At 37.6% G+C, this 22,278-nt stretch overlaps 2 protein-coding genes across 2 annotated transcripts in view; both read left to right on the top strand.

Moving 5' to 3' along the window:
• Positions 1 to 1,679, top strand: part of LOC135740448 (SH3 and multiple ankyrin repeat domains protein 1) — a 51,320-nt gene extending 49,641 nt beyond the window's left edge. Inside the window, exon 26 of the mRNA XM_065258814.1 lies at positions 526 to 1,679. Coding sequence (XP_065114886.1) covers positions 526 to 607 — 82 coding nt within the window. The 3' untranslated portion in view covers positions 608 to 1,679. The remainder of the gene's footprint in view (positions 1 to 525) is intronic.
• Positions 1,680 to 2,977: 1,298 nt separating this feature from the next.
• LOC135740468 (protein kinase C and casein kinase substrate in neurons protein 3) lies at positions 2,978 to 22,204 on the top strand. Its single transcript, XM_065258853.1, has 10 exons — positions 2,978 to 3,131; positions 5,982 to 6,050; positions 7,090 to 7,246; positions 8,221 to 8,456; positions 11,758 to 11,913; positions 12,019 to 12,194; positions 12,488 to 12,608; positions 13,306 to 13,379; positions 20,885 to 20,964; positions 21,049 to 22,204. The coding sequence occupies exons 2-10, from the start codon at positions 5,994 to 5,996 to the stop codon at positions 21,159 to 21,161; spliced, it is 1,170 nt and encodes a 389-aa protein (XP_065114925.1). The 5' UTR covers positions 2,978 to 3,131; positions 5,982 to 5,993; the 3' UTR covers positions 21,162 to 22,204.
• Positions 22,205 to 22,278: the final 74 nt, after the last annotated feature.

The raw sequence follows: 22,278 nt of genomic DNA, 5'->3' as shown, positions 1-22,278 counted from the left end.
CAGGAAGGTTTAATCCGATCTCCTCTGTTAGGTTCTGATGATCACAGAACAAGTTTTTATTTCCTTTCGTGACGTCCGCTTGTACATACAAAGTAGGTTTTACCAATAAATAACAATTTGGCTATTCAGTTTAAACCTAGATTTTACTGTTACTCCATTGCTTTAAACTAACTCTGCCAAACTCAGTTAACTTTAATCAACAAATCCTGGATATCATTTCATACATCTTTGGTTATAATCTGTAATAATTCATATAGATATTTTTTATATTCCATTTGACATGCACATAATCATTCGATCCACTGAATTACACATCATTTGTTTTGTTAAGCATGGCATTTATATTTCTAATAGCACGACCAAGCCCTATAATTTCATACACAGCACTTACGTAACTTTAATTACTTTTCATGTGCCGAATTCTTCATCTTCTTCTATAGATGACGACTTTATGCAGCACTTTCGTTTCTAACCTCATGCTCTGCCTCCTTTTCTTTCTTTTTCTTTCCTCGTCCATCTTTTTAGGCTTTCCTCTGCTTTCTCTATCTGCACTGTTTCCTCTGAAGGGCAAAATGAACGTATGAGAGATGAAGCGACTCAGAGCTAGAGGAGAGAATTATAGAGAGTTAGGATGAGATTAGACAAAAGCACTTGAAGTGGCAGGGAAAGACGTCCAGTGAAGGACAGATTTGGACCGGATGTGGCGGATTGGAAAGGAGAAGCGCTCTGGAATACATGAACACTCTGATAGAGTGAAAGCTAAAGTTATCTCGAGCACATGTTTGTCTTACCAGTTGAATCTGGAAGGTCAGACGTCTCGAATCAATCATAGACAGACAGTGAGAATGTATTTCCTACAATGTTTTGGGGATGACTATGGTGAATTTTATTAATTTATGAATAAAAATGAGGCTAGCTACTGTACATGTTTAGCATCACGATTTACAGGCTTTGATTCATCCGATATTAATGATGATTAAAGTCAACATGAAATGGAATCAGTTTACTGTCATAACACATTTTTTGGTTTATTGTGCATCGTTGCACCAACAAAACAAGTCTAATAATTTAAGCTCCGCCTCTATGTCATCAAGCCCTCTAACATTTCAACTATTTGTAAGAACCTGGTTCTTTTCTGAAACACATCCAAATCATTTCCATTGCCTTGAGTTTTTTTTATTAAATATCTTGAATACATGTCAGATGACAGAAGTTATATGGCTTGCAAACATGTTCATGTTGACTTTAAACCGTAATAAATCATCACTATCAATGCCAATAATAATATCCATATAAGAATTATGTAAACGTTGTAATGCCATAAGCAGAATCAGTCTTCCAAAGATCAAAACACAACGAAAGAACCCATTGTTTATATTGCGCTCTGTTCAATCTACACAAACACACATAAAGACGGACTGTGTGTGTGTTTGTTATGCCAGTGGTGGATGTTTTATAGGAGAAAGCATAACTCCATTTCATTTGAAAATATATTTAAGAAAATAGGAAGAAAGAATATATATATGTATGTATGTGTGTGTATGAAAATGTATGCAGAATATAAAGGTAAATATATATATAAATATCAAATATTTCTATTGTTCTGTACAATAATCGATGAATATGATGATACATAAGCTCTGCTTAAGAGGTTTGAATAAATTATAACTATTCTCTTGAATTTCTTCTCATTTCTTCTAGACCAAACTAGACATACACTTACAAACAATCCATAGTGATATGTTTAACTAATCATGTTATCATTAACTCTCTGTTTATACCAAAATTTGAAATATGCCTTTTAGTCAATCTCTTTTTAAAACCCATTGTATTCACATAAAAAACCTGTCTCTCTACTGTATTTTATCGTCACTGTAATGCCGAGCTTTTTGCGAGTTTGTAATGTTTGCGTATCATGTTTCCGTTTTTTTAGAGTTCGACTTCTCGCTGCGCAGAGCGACCGGATTATGACGTGGAAGTACAGCGTGATTTATAGACACTTTTCTTGACTCGTTCTCCCTTTACCTTGATGTCATTATTATTGATTGGTTTGTGCAGCGCTGCGTGAAGCAGACAACACCTGTTGGTGGGCCTACACTGTAAATTCTTTGCTGCCTTAATTTTTTTGTTGAATCAACTCAGATTAAGTCATGTCAATTTACTATTATTTATCTTTACAAGAGATAAGTTGCTACAATTTATAAAATATAGTTGAAAAAAGTAAACTTCATTTTATAAGTTATAACAACTCATCTGTAATCGAAATACAAATAGTAAGTTGACATGACTTGTAAATCTGAGTTGATTCAACAAATAAATTTAAGGAAGCAAAGATATTTTACAGTGTAGAATTTATTAAAATGTTTCCAGCCTGACGAATACACACCAATGCCGCACTTGGCGAGTGAGTGTTAACTTTTAACTGTTAACTGGTGAGTTTTAACTGGTTTTACCTGATAAAAAAATCAACTCCTCTAATTTTTCTCAATTCAATCCTGCTTTCTTGCATGATCCTGTCATGTTTAAAACGACATGAGGGTGACACATTTTTCATTTTAAGGTGAACTAAGGTGAAGTCAACATTTGAAATATATCCACTTGTTTATACAGTATTGATACAGTAGATGACAGTGATCATTCCTGGTTGTTTACTCTTGTTACCAAACCAAGTCAATACTATGACCCGTTTAGATTTGAAATGCAAACATAAATGAAAAAACAGATCTGTGTGTTTGCTGTCATGAGGTTCTTCAGTAATTCGACTGATAAATACTTTACATATCTGAAGTTCTTGTCTCTAAGTTGTGACTGTCAAAGAGTCGAAATAACTCTTGCATTCTACAACACACTTAACTTTCACACCTGACAATTAATTTACACTGAGACGAGAGGTAGAGAGAGAGAGAAAGTGTGTGTGTGTGTGTGTGTGTGTGTGTGTGTGTGTGTGTGTGAGAGAGAGAGAGAGAGAGAGAGACAGACAGACAAGTGTACATATGTAGCTCTATAACAGCTGACTGTGGTTAAGTGCGCGCACACACACACACATTCACATTTGAGAGAAACATCAGACAGACATGATACAGCAGTGAATAAACTTCTGTCAGTGAGAAAGAAGAAGCCTCGGCCAGGAGGTGAGAGTTCAACTTTATCTATTTAATATGTTTTTGTTTTATATATATATAGATGTTGTGTAAGCCAAACTGTTGCATTGACATTGAAGTAAATAAACAACACTGTTTCATGTGTTTTTGTGCATTAAATGTTTTGCATGATTCTGATTTGGTAAATAGTTCAAATCGATCATTATCATGTCATGCAACATTTTACAATACACCTTTTTTGGTAACCAAGCCAAAGGTTGAAATTTGTCTTTGACTACAGCAGTAACATGAAAACAAACATGACAAATTTAAAACATATTTAAAGTTTTAAATACATTTAAAACACATTTAACTAATGTTTTACATATATGAGTCCAACTAGCAGACGTGTCATGTGATAGATGTGTTAAATGTGCTGAAATGCAGCTTGAGTAACTTCAGATTAAAGTTTGCTTGATGTTAGACCGTTGTTTTATTCTGCATAGGTTTCTAAACCAGAAATTAAAAATGTATCCAAATATTACTCTGATGTTGTAATGAAGTAAGATTTGTTTCCGAAATCAGAGAGTTTATTGATCAATTGTATATATGATAAATAATAAGAATAAATAAATAAATAAATAAAACACGCAAATCCAATCTAATAACTTATGTGTATTTGTGAGTGTTCATGTTTGTGTGAAAAATGAATAAGATTTCTTTAGAGTAATCCATACAGGTTTAGCAGTGGATAATTCAGTAGTCAGTAGTGATAATAAAGTAAATTCATTAGGTTAAAAATAGTAAGGAAAATTTACATTTATACACTTGGCAGACACTTTTAACCACAGTGCATTTCAATATTTGTGTTCCTTTGCTTCAAACGTATGACCTTTTGTGTTGCTAATGCAATGCTTTACCACTGAGCTATACTGTGCTATACATGCTAAAAAATGAATTAACATCCTCCTGATGTTAAAATGCTCAGCTGGTGATTTCATCTGCTATTATCTGACATTTGATATATTTAATAATGTTCTATTCTAGTCAAGTTATTTGTTTAGCTGCCATAGTGACCATTGCACTGAATCTATTTGACATAAACCGAAGACACCTGTTATTTGTCAGAAAGACATGTTTCCATAGAGTTTAAAGTATAGTATTGACCCTTTAAATAAACAATAATAATGTCAGACACTTATATACATGTATCTCACACAAAATAGGTAGATATGTAAGTGCGCACGTTTGTGTGTGTGTGTGTGTGTCTGTGTGTGTGTGTAACATGAGATCTTGGATCTTGTTTATTTGGGGATCTCTTGGGTGGTGGCAGGAATTTCAGGGTGGGTTGGGGGAGTGATTTCTATTTCTGAATCCAGAATCCAGTAGTGACACACACATACACACCCATACAGTATGCTCATAAACACATGTTTATTTATATATGCACTGCAATCCATTCATTATTTTAAGTTTATCTCTATTATCTAATTCGATTTTACGTTAACTTTATATTTTCTCAGGATTTTGTCTGCTTTATTTTAATTCTGTTTTGTAATGATGAAGAATGTAAAGATGACAGCAGATTTAACAGATGTGTATCATCAGAACTGACTGATCCAGTTACAGCAGTAAGAGTTTCAGTCACGCAGACAGTGGTGGGCACTGGATGACAGCCAGACCTTTACTAAGATCCTTTTATAAGACAGAATTTATGTGCATGCAACACAGACATATATTATAATGCATGCATGCGGTCATTTTGCCTTGCCTTTGAGGTCATCAAGAATAAGGCAAATCTTGTGACATTAGCTTTTGTGTTTAATTACAGGTGTTTAGAAACTTAGGCACAGTGTGAATATGCAGCTTGGTCTCACTGTTAATACTTTTTATGAATACATAACTTTCAAAAACACAAAACATACTTTTTTGTACATTAAAATTTGCAACATTTAAAGGGACACTTCACCCATTTGCATTAAGCTTTCTACAATTAGAACCCCAGTCATGTTTTTGAATGGTCATGCATCATTTCCTCAGTTGCCACTGAGACAGGAGAAATACAGATTTCAGTGTTGCACTTCCTTCTTTCAATGATGTAAAAATCATCATTTTGCATCATTGAAAGAAGGAAGTGCAATATCTTTGTTGAGGGGGTGAGACTACAATCACCCCTTTTCTCGGTCAAATAGACACCAAATTCTAAATGTATGTTACATTTCGACTACAAATATGACACACTTTCAATAAAGATTAATGTTTCTACGGGTAAAATGCTCCTTTAATCGTAGCATTATTATGTTTTTACAGCTACAATACGTAAAACATTTACAAATCTCTTATACCATAAAGATTGCTGTATAATTTCCCTTTAACCATTTTATCGATAATGTTACCCCCAAACCTTACCCTAAACCCAAACCCTTTATATACAAAATGTAAAAATACATAATGTATTCTTTTATATTATGCAACTTAAAGGACAGAAATGTGTGAGAATATTTTTGCAACAATATAGCATTTAAAAGATATTTTAAGCTGCTAATACAGTCCTACCCATTAACCTACACAAAAGTTTATTAAAATCATATACTGTAAGAAATGAAACGCATAACAGACAGACAAGTATAATCACAATATCTTATTTATTCAAAAAGCAGAATCAAAAGTAGTTAAAATTATGATGTTCTGTACAGAGAAATATAAAAGTTATTAATCCACGAGAAATTAATCCAGCTTCTCTCTGTCAAAGTGCGCATTTCAAATTTACGTATTAGTCCTGTCAACATGTCGATATTATATATTTCTGTGTGTATTAAAACTTTAATAAATGTACATGTGGTAAAACCACACGTAAAAATACACACTCATGTAAACACACTGCTTTTAACTTTTTTGCAGGCTGCTTCAGCCATGGCCGACCCTTCAACATCCCCGCCTGAGGATCTCAACAAACTCAGTTTCTGGATGGTAAAAATAACCAAGATATCTAGTAATCTGCCTCACTGTTTACAAATATACTGCTATATTTGTCTATTGGCATCAACTCAGAGGTGTAAAGTAATTATTTTTACCCACTACTCATCAGAGTGTTTTTCTTGGGCAAACCACTACATTAAGTTGTATAAATACAAGCAGTTTTTAACCTTTAATGCTTAGGCCTATGTACATTAAAAATGTAGTACTTTACTACTTAAACTTGTGTAAAAATATTAAATGAAATGTACAATGAAATGTAGTTAAGTAAAAAGTATGATATTATAAAGAAAAAAAGTCAGATACTGGAAAAATCATACTTGATTTAAGTAAAAATACTTGAATATGTTACACTTTTGGCTCAACTCTTCTTCATGCCTAACAATTTATTTTACATTTAAATTTAGGCCCTTAGCAGTAGCACTTTATTTTACAGTATGTGTACTTACCTTGTACATATATTGTAAATATTTTGTACAGTATACAGTACATACATTACAGTATACTGTAAATACACTATAAGTACCTGTTATTAACTCTACCTTGCCTGTTAGTACTAAATACTTATATTGAACATTCATTTATAAGTACAGTAGTGTTTCTCGTTAGTTACAGTATACCTACACTACAAGTATGTATCTGGTATTACCAGTTACATGATAACTACCAAGTATGTACCACTGGTAAGTACAGTAATTATACCATTTAATACCATGTAGATACACAAAAGTAAGTACCCCACATTTGTCTGTAAGTACAACATATTTATCATATATGTACAAGGTAAGTACACATCTATAAAACCTTTCTAATGACTGAAAAGTTCTCTGTAAAAACCAAAAATGATTCACATATAGCATCTCTAAAAACTTTTATTTATAAGAGTGCTTGTTGCTCTGAACTTCTGCCTATGTAGGTAGGCACCTCACTAATTTTGGATTAGTAGGTGATCACCAAAAACTAGTTGACAGACAATTCTTTTTCCAAATGCTATCTAATTCTGTATTGATTTTCTTGTGTATTTATCTCTTAGCCAGGAAATTATGAGCGAACAGTTCGGAGAACATCAGAGTCGTACCAAGCATGTAAGGACATCATAGCGTGTATGAAGGACCGGGCTCAAGTGGAGCAACAGTACGCCCGACAACTGACCGAGTGGAGCAAGAAATGGAAGTCGGTCACTGACAGCAGTGAGCTGAATTTAATTTTGAGTTGAACTAGTTTAACTGTTTGTAATTGCTTAATTTAGCAATGTGGTCCTGCACTGCAAAAAAACCTTCTTACTTTAGTATTTTTGTGTTGTTTTCAGTACAAATATACGTCTAATAAAATAAGTCTACTTTTTAGACAAAAACTATAACATTTAATGAATTTGTGCCTGCAATAAGCACAAAAAAACCTAATGGGATAAGAAAAGAAATCTTGATTTTTTTTTTCAAGAAAATTTCAAGAATATTTTTCTTACGTGATTGGAAGATTTTTTTTTTTTTGCTTGTTTTAGGCACAAATGTAGTAAAATTTTTTGTCTAAAATGTAGACTTATTTCCTTAAGATATTTCACTCATCAAGAAAATTGGCTCTCTTTAGACATGAGCAGATTGCAAAAAATGTTTCAATGTAGTACAAATTTGGATACTCTGAAGGTCGTTGCATCATTGCAAATCAAACCACACTGCAAAAAAATTACTTTCTTTAAAAAAATTATTAAATCAAAATGCATTTTCTTGATGAGCAAAATTACCTAAGAAAATAAGTCTAGTTTTTAGACAAAAATCATCAAATTTAAGTGCATAAAACAAGCAGAAAATCTGCCAATGTGGTAAAAAACTTTTTTTCTTAAACACTTAATTCCAGAAAATTTTCTTTAAAAAAATCTGCCAATGGGGTAAAACACTTTTATCTTAAACACTTAATTCCAGAAAATGTCAATAAAATTTTCTTAATTTAGATTGTATATTTTTGTCTATAAACTAGACTTATTTTGCTCATCAAAAAAATAACAAAAAACCCATCTTGATTAATTTTTTTTATATTTGTACTGAAAAGAAGAAAAAAACACTAAAGTGATTTTATTGCAGTGCATGTTGGCTGTATTGTGTCTGTGAGATGATTTTCAGCTTCTCTATCGATCTCAGTATTTTGATTTGCTCATTCTCTGGGTCAGGGCCGCTTTATGGGTCGCTCATGCGAGCGTGGCAGTGCTTTTTCTCATCCACCGAGCGTCTGTCCACCCTCCACACATCCATCGCCCAGTCTCTGGTGAAAGACGATGGAGAACGCATTCGCTCTTGGCAGAAGGAGACATTTCCACGAAAAATGTTCTGTGGTTTCAAAGAGTCACATGACCTTGGGACGGCTTTTTCACGTGCTCAGAAACCCTGGGTGAAAAGATTAAAAAAGGTAAAACTGAGACGTCTGTGATAATGGGTTCACAGTTTGAAGATGGTTTTTATCTATATGCATGCCCTTACGAAAAAGAAGTTTATTCAAGTGTGCTATAAGTATATTTCTTTTAAACTTAAAATAAAAAAGTATACTTTCAGTTTACTTTTTATGTACCTCTCTAAAATGTACTTTAGGTACTTCTCAGAAATATACTTAAATTGTACTAAAGTATACTTGACCTATACTGACCGAAATGTCTAAGTATATTTGGCCTATACTTGTTTACTGACATATACTTAACAGTATTAAGTAAAAATGCAACAACGAAAGCTACATCAAGAAAGCTGCAAAAAGCCATATGAATAGCCCTGGTAAAAAATAAATATACTTTATTGTATTTCAAGTATATTTAACTTAGCATGTACCAACTTTTAATATATTGAAGGTATGCTTACAACATATTTGCTTACAATTAAACTTTTAATATATTTCAAAATAATTATAATTTAATATATTTTCTAAAAGTATACTTTAAAAAATATACTTGGAGTTAAAGTTCTGTGCAATTTTTAAAGTATACTAATTTGAACTTATTTTAAAGTTTATTTTAGGTATACTTTATCTGTTAAAGTTATCATTATAATAATGCACTGACAGCATATTTATAAAATACATTATTTAGCATCCTTTAGAAACAGTCTATTTTAAGTAAATTTTGAAAGTATATGTAGTGTACAGTACAAATGTGTATTATCTTCATGGAGAATCTTTAGTGTTAGTAAACTAGTAGGTTATTAATTTGGTGCTGCAGGTATACTTGCAAGTATTCTTTTACTATACTTTTAGTTAACTAGTGTACTCATACTGAAAGTGTACATGCAAGTGTTCTTTTAGTGTACTCTTAGTAAACTAGTAAGTTACTAATTGTGTGCTGCAGGTATACTTGCAAGTATTCTTTTACTATACTTTTAGTTAACTAGTGTACTCATACTGAAAGTGTACATGCAAGTGTTCTGTTAGTGTACTCTTAGTAAACTAGTAAGTTACTAATTCTGTGCTGCAGGTATACTTGCAAGTATTCTTTTACTATACTTTTAGTTAACTAGTAGTTTAATACTCAACTTTACTTTAAGTGAACTTAACATCATACTATAAATATATATATTGTACTTAAAGTACAATAAATTGTTCCTGTGTATTAATTTTTATACCTGACATATACCTTAATTGTACTTTCAATTTGAAGCTAAATCTTTCGTATGTTATCAGTGAGATAATCAAACAATAAAAAAAGAAAAAAATATATATATAATGGGACACTACAGTGGACACTGTAGAAATTGTGAGTAAAAAAAGGAATGGAATAATTTACAAATCTCATAAATTTATATTTTATTCACAATAGAATATAGACTATCTCTGCCCATCTTGACTTCTGAGAGACACTGCCACACTTTTTATACCCAATCATGTTGCCAATTAAGTTGCAAATTGGTCCTTTAGTTGTTCCTTATGTACATTTAACTTTTATACTCTTATTGCTACCTGTCCCAACTTTTTTTGGAATGTGTAGCTCTCATAAAATCCAAATTGAGCCAATATTTGGAATGACATTTCAAAATGTCTCACTTCAACATTTGATATGTTATCTATATTCTATTGTGAATAAAATATACGTTTATGAGATTTGTAAATTATTCCATTCCTTTTTTACTCACAATTTCTACAGTGTCCCAACTTTTTCTGATTTGAGGTTGTATATATATCTATATATATGGCTGAACCCCCTGAATATTAACTTTCGTTCTGGACTCCATTTCCCATAATCCCGCATGCCTGGACTGATTAATCTGCACCTGAAACTCATTGGACAGCCTATATAAACTCTCTGGAAACATTCAGTCAGTGCAAAGTCTTGATTTGTACCAGCTGTCATTGCTGAGTGGTTTGCCTGCCTGCTTATCTATCTATCTATCTATCTGTATTTATTGATCTTTATTTGTTTTACCCGGTTTATGAGTATGTTGCCTGTTTCATGACTACGAGATTTGCCTGCCTTACATTGCTGTGTTTGCTGTTGTTTAACCTTGCCTGTTGGAATATGAGTGTGTTTAATAAAAACCTGCAGATGATCCTCAGTGTCAAAGTGCTTTGTTACACAAGCAGTATACAATAAGTTACATACTAGTTTACTAAGAGTACACTAACAAAACACTTCTGCATGTACACTTGAAGTATATGACTAATAAACTACTAGTTAACTAAAAGTATATTAAAAGAACACTTGGAAGTATACCTGCAGCACATAATAAGTAACCTACTAGTTAACTAAGAGTACACTAACAGAACACTTGCATGTACACTTTCAGTATATGACTAGTAAACTACTAGTTAACTAAAAGTATATTAAAAGAACACTTGGAAGTATACCTGCAGCACACAATAAGTAACTTCTAGTTTACTAAGAGTACACTAACAGAATATTTGCATGTACACTTGAAGTATAAGTCTAGAAAACTACTAGTATACTCATGAGTTCACTTGCATTACAAATGAAGAACTAATTGTGCACTAGTTGTACACTTAAAGTTGACTACTCTTACACTTATAGTACACTTAGAAGTATACTTTTATATACTAAAAGTGGGCCAATTTAGTCCCAAGCGGTATTCAAGCAGTACACTTACAAGTATACTACTAGAACATAAATGTTAGTACACTTACTACATAAAGTATAATTAAAACTATACTCCAACATTACTTAAGTATACTTAATAAAATTAACTTGAAGTGTACTTCTTTTTCGTAAGGGTGGTTCTAAAGTCACAATGAAATTGAAATTAAAAACTATACTTTGTTGGGGGAGGGCAATAATGTGGTATATATTACAAATGACTTATCTGTGAGTTTCATTATTTAAAAAAAAAAGTGTCCTCATAATCTTTAATTTAAAATCAAAATGATCTCTTTATTTCCGGTCACGAGCTACGGCACATGGGAAGGGTCTGGGAAAATATCACAGTAATTAGCAATTAGCATTATGACCCAACTTCAAACGCTCCAATCTGTTCTTGCTAGATGAATTCAGGTCCAGACCCACCTTTTTTATTTCAGAAGACATTTTACAAGATATACGTCACTGTTGGGAAAATAAGACAATTGCTACTTCAGTTCCATGCCGACTTTAAGAACATTTGACTGAAAGGTTTTTTTAAAGGAACAAATGGTTCTTGTATGATAATGCTGTAAAAAAAGGTTTACTTTTAACAGTATAACATTTTGTAAAGTTGCACATTTATGTTTGTGTCTCTATTAGCTGGACAAGGCTCGTGCGGTTTATAATAAAGCAAGCCAGAGAGAACTACAAGCTCAAGAGAAAGAGAATCAAGCCAAGCGCAATGCCAATCTTAGCGAAAGCAAACTGTCCAAGATTCAGCAGAAGAAAGAGAAAGCAACGCAAGAACGCAACAAAGTAAATAAAAAACAGCAGCAAATCACATTTACCAGCACAAAATAACAACTGAGCTGTGAAAGTAAATATCAAAACACTAAAAAACTATCTGATGATGTGTTGCAGGCACGTGACCGCTATGAGAAAGTATTGGAGGACGTTACTGGTTTTGCACCACGATACATGGAGGAAATGGAGTCTGTGTTCGACCAATCACAGGAGGAGGAGAGAAAGAGAATCAGCTTCCTAAAACAAACCTTCCTGTCCATACACAGACACCTCGATATCACAAACAACGAGAGGTTTGTGTGTCATTGCGTTTCATTCAAGAATTCATGCACTTCAAACTCTTAATAGCTGAATTTTAAGATTTTAAAGTGAAAATAAGCCTTTATTACTGAGTGTAAATCTTTAGAAAAGCCTGAGAATCTAATGATGATGTTAAACACAAAATGTTTGACCAGTAAGTGTTGAACACCACAGCAATGCCCACAGCCACATCTACACATCACTATTTTTATGATAAAAAGTTAGATAACTGCCATGATGTTTCTGTAAATACTCAAATTGAAACTGAAGTGTTTGTGTGTTTCAGTATAAAAACTGTTTATGGTGAACTCCATCACACGCTCATGTCCATCAGTGAGCAAGATGACCTGCGCTGGTGGAAAAACAACCAGGGGCCGGGAATGCCCACCGACTGGCCTAAACTAGAGGTGTGTGTGTGTGTCTGTTAAATATATGCATTGCTCAAAATCTGACACTTGTTGGCAAGGTGAGTTGAAATGAACAAATTTTCACAATTATTTATTTAAATGTTGATATTCTTTATGAAAAATACCTCAAAACAATGCATGATTTCTTGGAATCTGACAAAAATGACAGAACTTCATCTGTTTGAAGAGTCAGCAAAGTCATTTTTTCTTGAGCTAAACATTTTTAAAGGTTCAAAAACAAAATAACTGCATCCATAAAATCACAGATAAAACTAATAAATTTAGCACACAAATTCAAAAACAATAACTATATGTTGACATTTTTTTTTTTTTTTTGTGATTGACATTGAGACACAGAGAGCTTTAAGGTCTACTGTAATAAATGCAAGGATCTAATATGTTACACATCAGATAATTAACCAAGCATTCACTTATACAAATTATCCTTCAAATAAAGATTATTTTACATGCTTAATGATTTTTAGAGCATTAGGATCACTTGACTAGGGCTTAATGTACTTATTTTTATTTAAAACTCAATTTTGACCAAAATAAATATTTATACTTTCTTTCGCCTGTAGCTCAAAATTAGACTGTGAGCATTCCGACTCATTTAGACAGCACATGTCACAAATGTATTAATGAACTATATTGTGTTTGTATTTTAAAACTATATCTGTTTGTGTGTGTTGTACAGGAATGGATTCCTCCAGTTAAAAAGCAGAAGCCAAAGAAAAAAGACAAACCACAGAGAGCAACAGATGATAAGGCGTAAGCTCTATACATACAGTACAATACATGCACCATAACCCTAAAACTTTATTTACTATAATTTATAGCATTTTACAAATGACGACATCACCAAAGGTATAGGTTTTGCTCAGGTTTGTGAGGTTTTGCGGATTTTTGGGTACAAATTTTCCCCAAAATGTTGTAATGTACACACACACACTTATATTTACCCATACTGGATTTTTTCCACAATTCACGCTATACAGTTAACAATATAAAGTACTCTAAACAGACTGATTTTACGGCAAGTCATGTTATAGTCAAAACATTTTTTTATTAATTTATTTGTGTCCATGGCATGAAATTCTGCATTTTTCGTGCTTTGAGCACAAATGTCTTTTTTGTGTCCTTCACACAAATTTTTAATTAATAGTTTTTCATGTCGGTGGCACGACTTTCTTTTTGGTGTCATTTTATGTATTGTTTAGGATGTACTTTTATGTATTGGTTTGTTTTTCTTCAGCTTTAAAAACTATTCTTGCCGGGAGTTGGGGTTAGAGTTGGGGTTTATAGGATGTCTAAAAATGTAACAGAAAGTGATTCTAACCCTAAACCCAAGCGACAATGGTAAGAAAATAGGAAAAAAATAGAAAACAATACATAAAATGACACAAAAATATTTTTTATAAATTCATGCTGAATGACACGAAACAGACATTTGTGCTCAAGGCACGAAAAAAAGCTGAATTTCGTGCCATGGACACGAAATTAATCACACTTTTGACTAACACGAATTTCTGTTGTAGATGTGCTGTTAGTTTTCTAAGGGATCATGAACTTTACCTGTGTGTCATCTGCTTTTCATTTCAGATCACTGAAGTTTTGAAACTTTGGTGTTTTAGTTCATGCAGGACTCAATATTTAAAATTCAGGTGCCTCATTTATAAAATGCTAAATTAGCTTTTTTATTTTTCAAAAGTGCATACATCCACTGTAAAAAACAGTTGAAACATTGGTTTTACAAGTCAGTTCAACCTAATATTTTTAGTTTTGGATTAAAAAAGTTGACATAACTTATAAATTCAAGTTTAATTTTTTTAACTTCATTTTTTAAGTTAAAGTAACATAAAAATATTTGTTAATTTGACAAAAATGCTGTGGATTTTATACAGTGTGTAATTCATAAAATAAATGTTCACACAGAAAACACGTGCACAGATGTGAAATCCTAAATTAGTTTTTTTAATTCTCAAAAGTGCGTGCTTGTGATTTATAAAACAAATGTTTGCACAGAAAACGCACGTATATGTGAAATCTATAAATCGCAAAATATCTTGAAATTGTGCCCAGCTGAATATTTTCACATCTCCGCATTTAAACAATGCCTAATTTATGTCACTGACATATAAAGAAAGCACCTGGCAATGTTTAAATCCTTTATGAGCAGTAAGAAAGACTGCGTAAGAAGTGCATAAAAGGGTGTATGTATGCTCAGACCCTGATGTGGCGCTAAGCACTTTTCCATGTCAAAGACAGTTTGTATAAATATGGACTTTGCCATAGATTTTTTCGTGTTCACACTTTATGGTCAAATATGTGCATACGCATGCTTTATTAATTAGGCCTCAGATGCGTTTGCAACGTTTTATCTAAGAGAACTTATCTGTTAAAATCTGTCAGCTTTTGTGTTTTCTGTTTGAAAGTGTTTTGTAGTTTCTTCAGAGTCACATCTATAAACCATGACACTTCTGTGTTTCACTGTGGTTTATTGTGATGAGATATGATGGGCTTGTGACAAACTTCAGCACTTAACCGTCGTAGCCCGAGATGGTTGTGTCTTCATTCACTTCTGTGCTCTAACTGAGATGTTTTGTCTTAAAAACAAAACAGCTTCAACAAATCGTCTCGTGTTACTAATGTAACCATTGTTCCCCGAGAAGGGAACGAGACGCTGCGTCGCCGAAGCTACGCTATGGGAACGCCCTCTGCGTGATTGCGTCTGAAGCACGTATGTCAAATCAGTCCAATGGTCAAGTGACACGTCATAGGCGGGTGACGTGGGAACCAGGAAGCTATAAAAAGAGCACCCGGCAAGCCGACTTCAGCTAGATTGTGCCGAAGCAAGGCGAGACAGGGATGCAGGGAGTATGGCAGGGAGACGCAGCGTCTCGTTCCCTTCTCGGGGAACAATGGTTACATTAGTAACCCGAGACGTTCCCCTTCGAGGGAACTCGAGCTGCGTCGCCGAAGCTACGCTATGGGAACGATGTACCAAAACACCATACTACCAAATGCCTGTCTGTGTGTAAAAATGCGCACAGCTTAAGACATGAGCACCTGGGCTCCAGGCGTAGCACCAACATCTAACTCGTAAAACCGAACGAATGTGAGCGGAGAGGACCAGCCTGCCGCATCACAGACATCCTGCATTGAAGCCCCTAGCCACAAGGCTTTGGAGGCTGCCATACCCCGAGTAGAATGAGCCCTGACGGCGATGGGTGAAGGCCGTCCAGTGGTCTCATAAGCCAGAGAGATAGCCTCAACTATCCATTTACTGAGTGTCTGCTTGGTCGCCGGCAGGCCTTTCTTGGGCGATCCAAAGCACACAAACAGTTGCTCAGACCTTCTCCACAAAGAAGATCTGTGAACATAGGCATCCAGTGCTCGCACTGGACACACCAAGTTAAGCTTTTCCTGATTCCTATCCCTAAATGGGGGAGGACAGAGGGCCTGAAGTACCACAGGTCGTGGCACATTAGACGGTACCTTAGGCACATAGCTGGGCCTTGGGTACAAGAAAGCCTTAACCATCCCCGGTGCAAATTCAAGGCACGTAGGGGAAACCGACAGGGCCTGAAGGTCACCCACTCTCCTCAGAGAAGTGACTGCCAACAGAAGTACTGTCTTAAGTGCCACAAACTTGACTGGAACGGTCTCAATGGGCTCAAACGGAGCCAAGGACAGACCTTCCAGCACCACGGCCAGGTCCCAAGCTGGGACCCTGGGTCGGACTACAGGCCTCAGCCTCCGAGTGCCACGAAGGAAGCGAACCACCAGCGGGTCTCTCCCAAGGGACTGCCCGACTAAAGGAACATGGTAAGCCGAGATGGCCGCCACATACACCTTCAGTGTAGAAGGAGATAACCCTGCGGTGAACTTTTCCTGCAGAAACTCCAAGACTGTACCAATTGGGCAGTTCACAGGGTCGTGCAGGTGTTTGCTGCACCAGGAAGTAAAGACTCTCCATTTAAAGGCATAAAGCTTCCTCGTGGAGGGAGCTCTGGAGTGAAGAATGGTCTCGGCAGCCTCAGCTGAGAGACCAGATTCTATGAGTCTGGCCCCCTCAGTGGCCAGACCCACAGTTTCCATAACTCTGGACGGGGGTGAAGAATCGAGCCACCCGCCAGAGAGAGGAGATCCCTCCTGACGGGTTTTTCCCAAGGTGAGCCGTCGAGGAGGGACACCAGGTCCGAGAACCATATCCGGTTCGGCCAGAGTGGGGCTACCAACAACAAGCGGACGTTGTTGCGACGAACCCTCTCCAGAACTCCCGGGAGCAGAGCGATCGGGGGAAAAGCGTACAGCCGTAGCCTCGGCCACGGCTGAACCATGGCATCCAGTCCCAGCGGTGCTGGAAGTGTGAGAGAAAACCATAGCGGACAGTGTGTCGTCTCTCTGGACGCAAACAGATCCACTTCCGCCTGGTAAAATCTCGCCCAGATGGACTCCACCACCTGAGGGTGGAGCCTCCACTCCCCGGGCCTCAGCCCCTGTCTCGACAGGACGTCTGCTCCCTGATTCAGACACCCGGGAATGTACACTGCTCTGAGGGACAGCAACTTCCCCTGTGTCCACAGAAGGATATGGCGCGCCAATTTGTACAAAGGGCGTGAACGCAAACCCCCCTGGTGGTTGATGTACGCGACTACCGACGTATTGTCTGTCCGGACTAACACGTGATGGCCCCGCAGGTGAGGGATGAAACATCTCAGGGCGTAGAACACTGCCATCATCTCTAGGCAATTTATATGCCAGCTGAGCTGCCTGGCCCCCCATAATCCATGAGCCAGATGGCTCCCCATAGTTGCTCCCCAGCCTGTGAGGGAAGCATCCGTTGTCATCGTAACTCGACGGAACTGAGCCCCCAACATCAGTCCTTGGGAGAGAAACCATGGTCTCTTCCAAAGATCTAAGGCACGAAGACATCTGCGCGTGACCTTGATCAGACGGAACGGGTTGCCCCTCGGGGAAAACCCTTTGGTTTTGAGCCACCACTGTAGCGGTCTCATGTGAAGCAGCCCAAGGGGTATCACATTGGACGCTGCTGCCATGAGCCCCAACAATCTCTGAAATTGTTTTACAGTGTGTGACTGGCCTAACTTCACTCTGCCTACAGCCAAAAGAATGGATTCCACACGAGCAGGGGACAGATGTGCCTGCATTGTCGTTGAATCCCATATAACGCCAAGAAAAGCTGTCCTCTGTACTGGAGAGAGCATGCTTTTCTTTGCATTTAGCCTTAACCCCAGTTCTCTCATGTGGGTCAGCACAGCATCTCGATGCTGCGCTGCCATACTCTCTGATTGGGCTAAAATTAACCAATCGTCTATGTAGTTTAAGACACGGATGCCCCGGAGTCGTAATGGAGCCAGCGCTGCATCCATGCACTTTGTAAATGTACGGGGTGACAGAGATAGACCGAAAGGGAGAACCCGATATTGGTAAGCCACGCCCCCGAAGGCGAACCTCAGGAATCTCCTGTGTTGCGGGAGGATAGATATGTGAAAATACGCGTCTTTTAGATCTATCGTCACAAACCAGTCCTCGGATCTGATTTGTGTGACGATCTGCTTTATAGTTAACATCTTGAACTTTAGTTTTGCAACAGACCGGTTCAGATGACGTAGATCTAAAATCGGACGTAACCCCCCGTCTTTCTTTGGAACTATGAAATAGCGGCTGTAAAACCCTGACTCCCTGTTGTGAGGAGGAACACATTCTATGGCTTCCTTGCACAAGAGAGTTTCTACTTCTTGTTCCATTATTAGAGCCTGCCCAGCACCCACTATGGTAGATAACACGCCGTTGAAATGGGGTGGCTGGTTGCAAAACTGAATTTTGTAGCCCTTTTCTATTATTTGCAAAACCCACTGAGACACGTTTGGCAGGAGTTTCCACGCTGCCGAATTTTCTATAAGGGGGACCAGCCTCTCGAGACTGGCTTTTTGTGTACTGCTTAAACTTTCCCCGGTGCCCTGAACCAAACTGGCAGGGTTCAACCTGGGTGATATTAATGCCTCCCTCCTCGGAGAGAGGTCTTGCGTGCCCCGCGCACGAGGCACACAAGAATATGAAGCCGCTGTGCCCCGAAACACACACTGCGGCGGGGTTAACACACTGACATCCCGAGGGCATCGAGGAGAGACGGGCACCGTGTTGTGAGGTGACTGCCGGCTCTCCCCGATTGGGGGCTGCCCTCGGAAACATGACACTACGTCCCTCAGGACTTCTTTTTAGCCGACGCCTTCCTCGCCATAATAACAGCCCTCAGGTCTGTTTTCTGTTTAGAAGATGTCTGAGTACGACCGCCCGAACCCCAGTTCTTTTGAGGGGGACCACGAGTGGCAACACTACGCTTCTGCGATGCTCTATACGATGGCTGCTCCCGCCCAGCAGCCCTAGAATCAAGAGCACGGCGGGGGAGATAGCGTTCGAACGCCGCCGACTGCTTACGAGCCTCCGTAAATCTCTCGACGACAGTATTAACGGCATCGCCGAAAAGACCGGAGGGCGCAACGGGCGCGTCTAAGAGGAAAGCCCTATCTGAGGATTTAAGCTCAGACAGATTAAGCCATAAATGGCGTTCCGTGGCTACGAGAGCTCCCATTGATCTACCCACGGCTTTCGCAGTTTCTTTAATCGCCCTGAGTGACACATCAGTGACTCGACGAAGCTCTTTAAAAACATCAGACGTACCCCCCGCCTCGGTATCCAAATTTTTAAGTAGTTCTGCTTGGTACGCCTGTAAGACAGCTAGGGTATGCAGTGAAGCCCCAGCCTGCCCTGCAGACTTATACGCTTTACCCACTAAAGATGAGGTTAACCTAACCGGTTTCGTGGGAAGCGAAGGCGATTTTAAAGATGACGCCGCAGCGGGGGAGAGATAGCTCGCAAGCGTCTGCTCCACCCGGGGCATCGTTAAATACCCGTGCTCACCCATCCCCACAATGTTGGAATACATGGCGGCGTGAGGGGTATGAACACGGGCCGAATACGGAGCTTTCCATGATCTCGACAGCTCGCTGTGGAGATCAGGGAAAAAAGGCATGTTGCGCCGCGAAGGTTGAGATTTTTGCTTTAAAAAACGCTCGTCTAACATGCTCTGAGGACGAGCGCTCTGTGTTTCCGCCGGCCAGTCTAACTTTAAGCGAGCCACAGCATTAGTGACAACCTCCATCAAATCATCGAACGCGGGGGACGAATGAGAAGGCTCCTCAGCGTCCACCACGTCCACAGACATAATATCGACTTCCTCGGACGACGATACATGCAAAACTGGGCTCCCGCCCTGGGCGGAAGAAACCGCAGCGCGTGCTTCCGAATCCAGAGACGGGGCGCTAGATCCCGCGGGTGAAGGCTGAGAAAGGGGAAGACCCGTCTCAAGCTCGTCCGCGAGATCTAGTTGTGATCCCCACGATCGCAGCTTCCGCCCTGCCTCGGCAGCAGCGGGGCCAGAACCGTGGGGAACACGCGGCTCACCACCCTCCTCGAAGAGAGCGAGCCGCGAGCGCAACGTACGGAGCGGCATCCTTTCACAATGTGCACAACCACCCCTCTCAAGAGATGATCGTGCGTGTTGTGCCCCGAGGCACATAACACAAAGACGATGCGAGTCCTCGCTCGTAATGAAACGAGGACACGGGGAAGCACACTCCTTAAAACTTTGCTTAGACATGATAATGACACACACTCGCTTGCTGAGGCACAAAGAGCTGAAGTCGGCTTGCCGGGTGCTCTTTTTATAGCTTCCTGGTTCCCACGTCACCCGCCTATGACGTGTCACTTGACCATTGGACTGATTTGACATACGTGCTTCAGACGCAATCACGCAGAGGGCGTTCCCATAGCGTAGCTTCGGCGACGCAGCTCGAGTTCCCTCGAAGGGGAACAGCTTCTCTGTGCTCTCGGTGGACACACAGATTCATGGTTATAAATATCATCTTTTAATGATGAGCTTTAAATTACTATGAGTCAGTTGTCTCCTAAAATTTCTTCTAAATAAATAAATGTACATATAAAATTAATGTTGTTTTTAATCATTCAAAATAGCAAACTAATGTGATGGCTGCTGTTTTTAACCTGATACACATCAAATAGCTCAGCTACATACAGATGAACTCTAAAAGAAGTTTAAAGACGAAAAGCGTTTGCTGCACATACTTCATTTTGATCAGTTACTGAGGTTCAAAGGGTTTTATATTTTTTATTTCTGTTTACACAAACCTATAACTTCTTGAAATTCTCTCTCAAACTCTTTTTGTCAGGGTCATGATCGGAGGCGTGCGTGTCCGAGCGCTGTATAATTACGTTGGAGCAGAAGAGGATGAATTGTCCTTCAGAGCAGGTGATGCTGTGGACCTACAGTACATGTTTGAAGATAAATGATACACGATCACATCAGGTGTCATGTTTTGATTTTGTCTTACAGGTGAAGAATTTCTAAAGGTTGAGGATGAAGATGATCAGGGTTGGTGCTGGGGGGTGAAGGAGGGCGGTGTTGAAGGATATTATCCAGCCAATTATGTGCTGCCTGTGCAGTGATGATGCACAACAGAGTGATTATTTACTGATATTATATACAGTGCCACTAAAAAATATTTAGACATTTAAGTCACATTTAACCCCTTAACTGGCACCCATCTCCTTTTATGAGTGAGGGGGAGTGATGTTCACATTTAAATCTGTATAACGCTGGGATTATTAAGTCTAGAAGCCTTTTGGTCTCTTTTTAAAGAAGACATTTGAAAGTTTTTCACTTAAGTGTCTAAAGTTGTTAATATTAATTTTTAAATATTAGATATAGCAGTTTAAGTTTATTTTAATAAACCAAAAAATGTTAAAACTAAATAAAGCCATAAGTCACCTAGTTTTATCAAAATTTCAAGTTAAAAGTTTTTGTGACAAGTTTTTGGTAGATTTACCAACAACGGCCACTAGGTGCCATTAGTTTGTTGTTACTCTTGTCACAAATTTATACATTAATGTCAATGCATAATAATTTGTGCAAAAAGGTTTTGAAATATGAAAACTGCATTCTTAGAGATTTCTGATGATATATAGTTTTTTTTCAAAATTATTTTAGTTTTAGAATAGGCTATCGGTAATAGTTAAGTTAACAATTTGGGCTCACCTTAAAATAATAAAGCAAATAAATGAGCTTTGGTCAGAAAGCTTTGTATATTTCTTTGCTATTTTTGCAATAAATTGCAAGGGGATTTTTGTAGAGGACAGACAAAAATAGTATAGATAAGATATATAGGATAGTTTTAAAAGGAAGACAGATCAAGTGTAATTCACTACGTAAACTATTGATGTGTTTTGCTAACATTTGACAAACAGAGGAATACATTTTTTGTCATTTTTGTTTATAACCTAACAAACTTTATTTAGTAAAATATTCTTCTTGAAAAGTGTGCATGTGCTTACTTTTAAAAAAATGTCATTTATTTTGATATTTTGTTATCTAATGCAATACATTTATGTGTGACTTAAGTGTCCAAATATTTCTGAGGTCGTGCTCCTCTGAAACAAACTATAACCAGTGTCAGCAGACCAAAACACAATAAAATATCATTTCTCTTTAACCATTAACTCTTATCTCTTTCTTTATCAATTCATTCACTTATATTTTAGCAAACCTCCAAAGTAATCGGTGCAT

The sequence above is a fragment of the Paramisgurnus dabryanus genome, chromosome 22, assembly GCF_030506205.2.
Source record: "Paramisgurnus dabryanus chromosome 22, PD_genome_1.1, whole genome shotgun sequence".
In the NCBI taxonomy this organism is placed as follows: Eukaryota; Metazoa; Chordata; class Actinopteri; order Cypriniformes; family Cobitidae; genus Paramisgurnus; species Paramisgurnus dabryanus.
This window is presented reverse-complemented; position numbering and strand designations above follow the sequence as displayed.

What these genes read in the sequence shown, in the direction of transcription:
- LOC135740468 (XM_065258853.1), top strand. Translation starts at nt 5,994, where the DNA reads ATGGCCGACCCTTCAACATCCCCGCCTGAGGATCTCAACAAACTCAGT. An exon ending in CAACGCAAGAACGCAACAAA is followed by an intron (nt 11,914 to 12,018) that starts GTAAATAAAAAA and finishes GATGTGTTGCAG; the next exon opens with GCACGTGACCGCTATGAGAA. An exon ending in TGAATTGTCCTTCAGAGCAG is followed by an intron (nt 20,965 to 21,048) that starts GTGATGCTGTGG and finishes TTTGTCTTACAG; the next exon opens with GTGAAGAATTTCTAAAGGTT.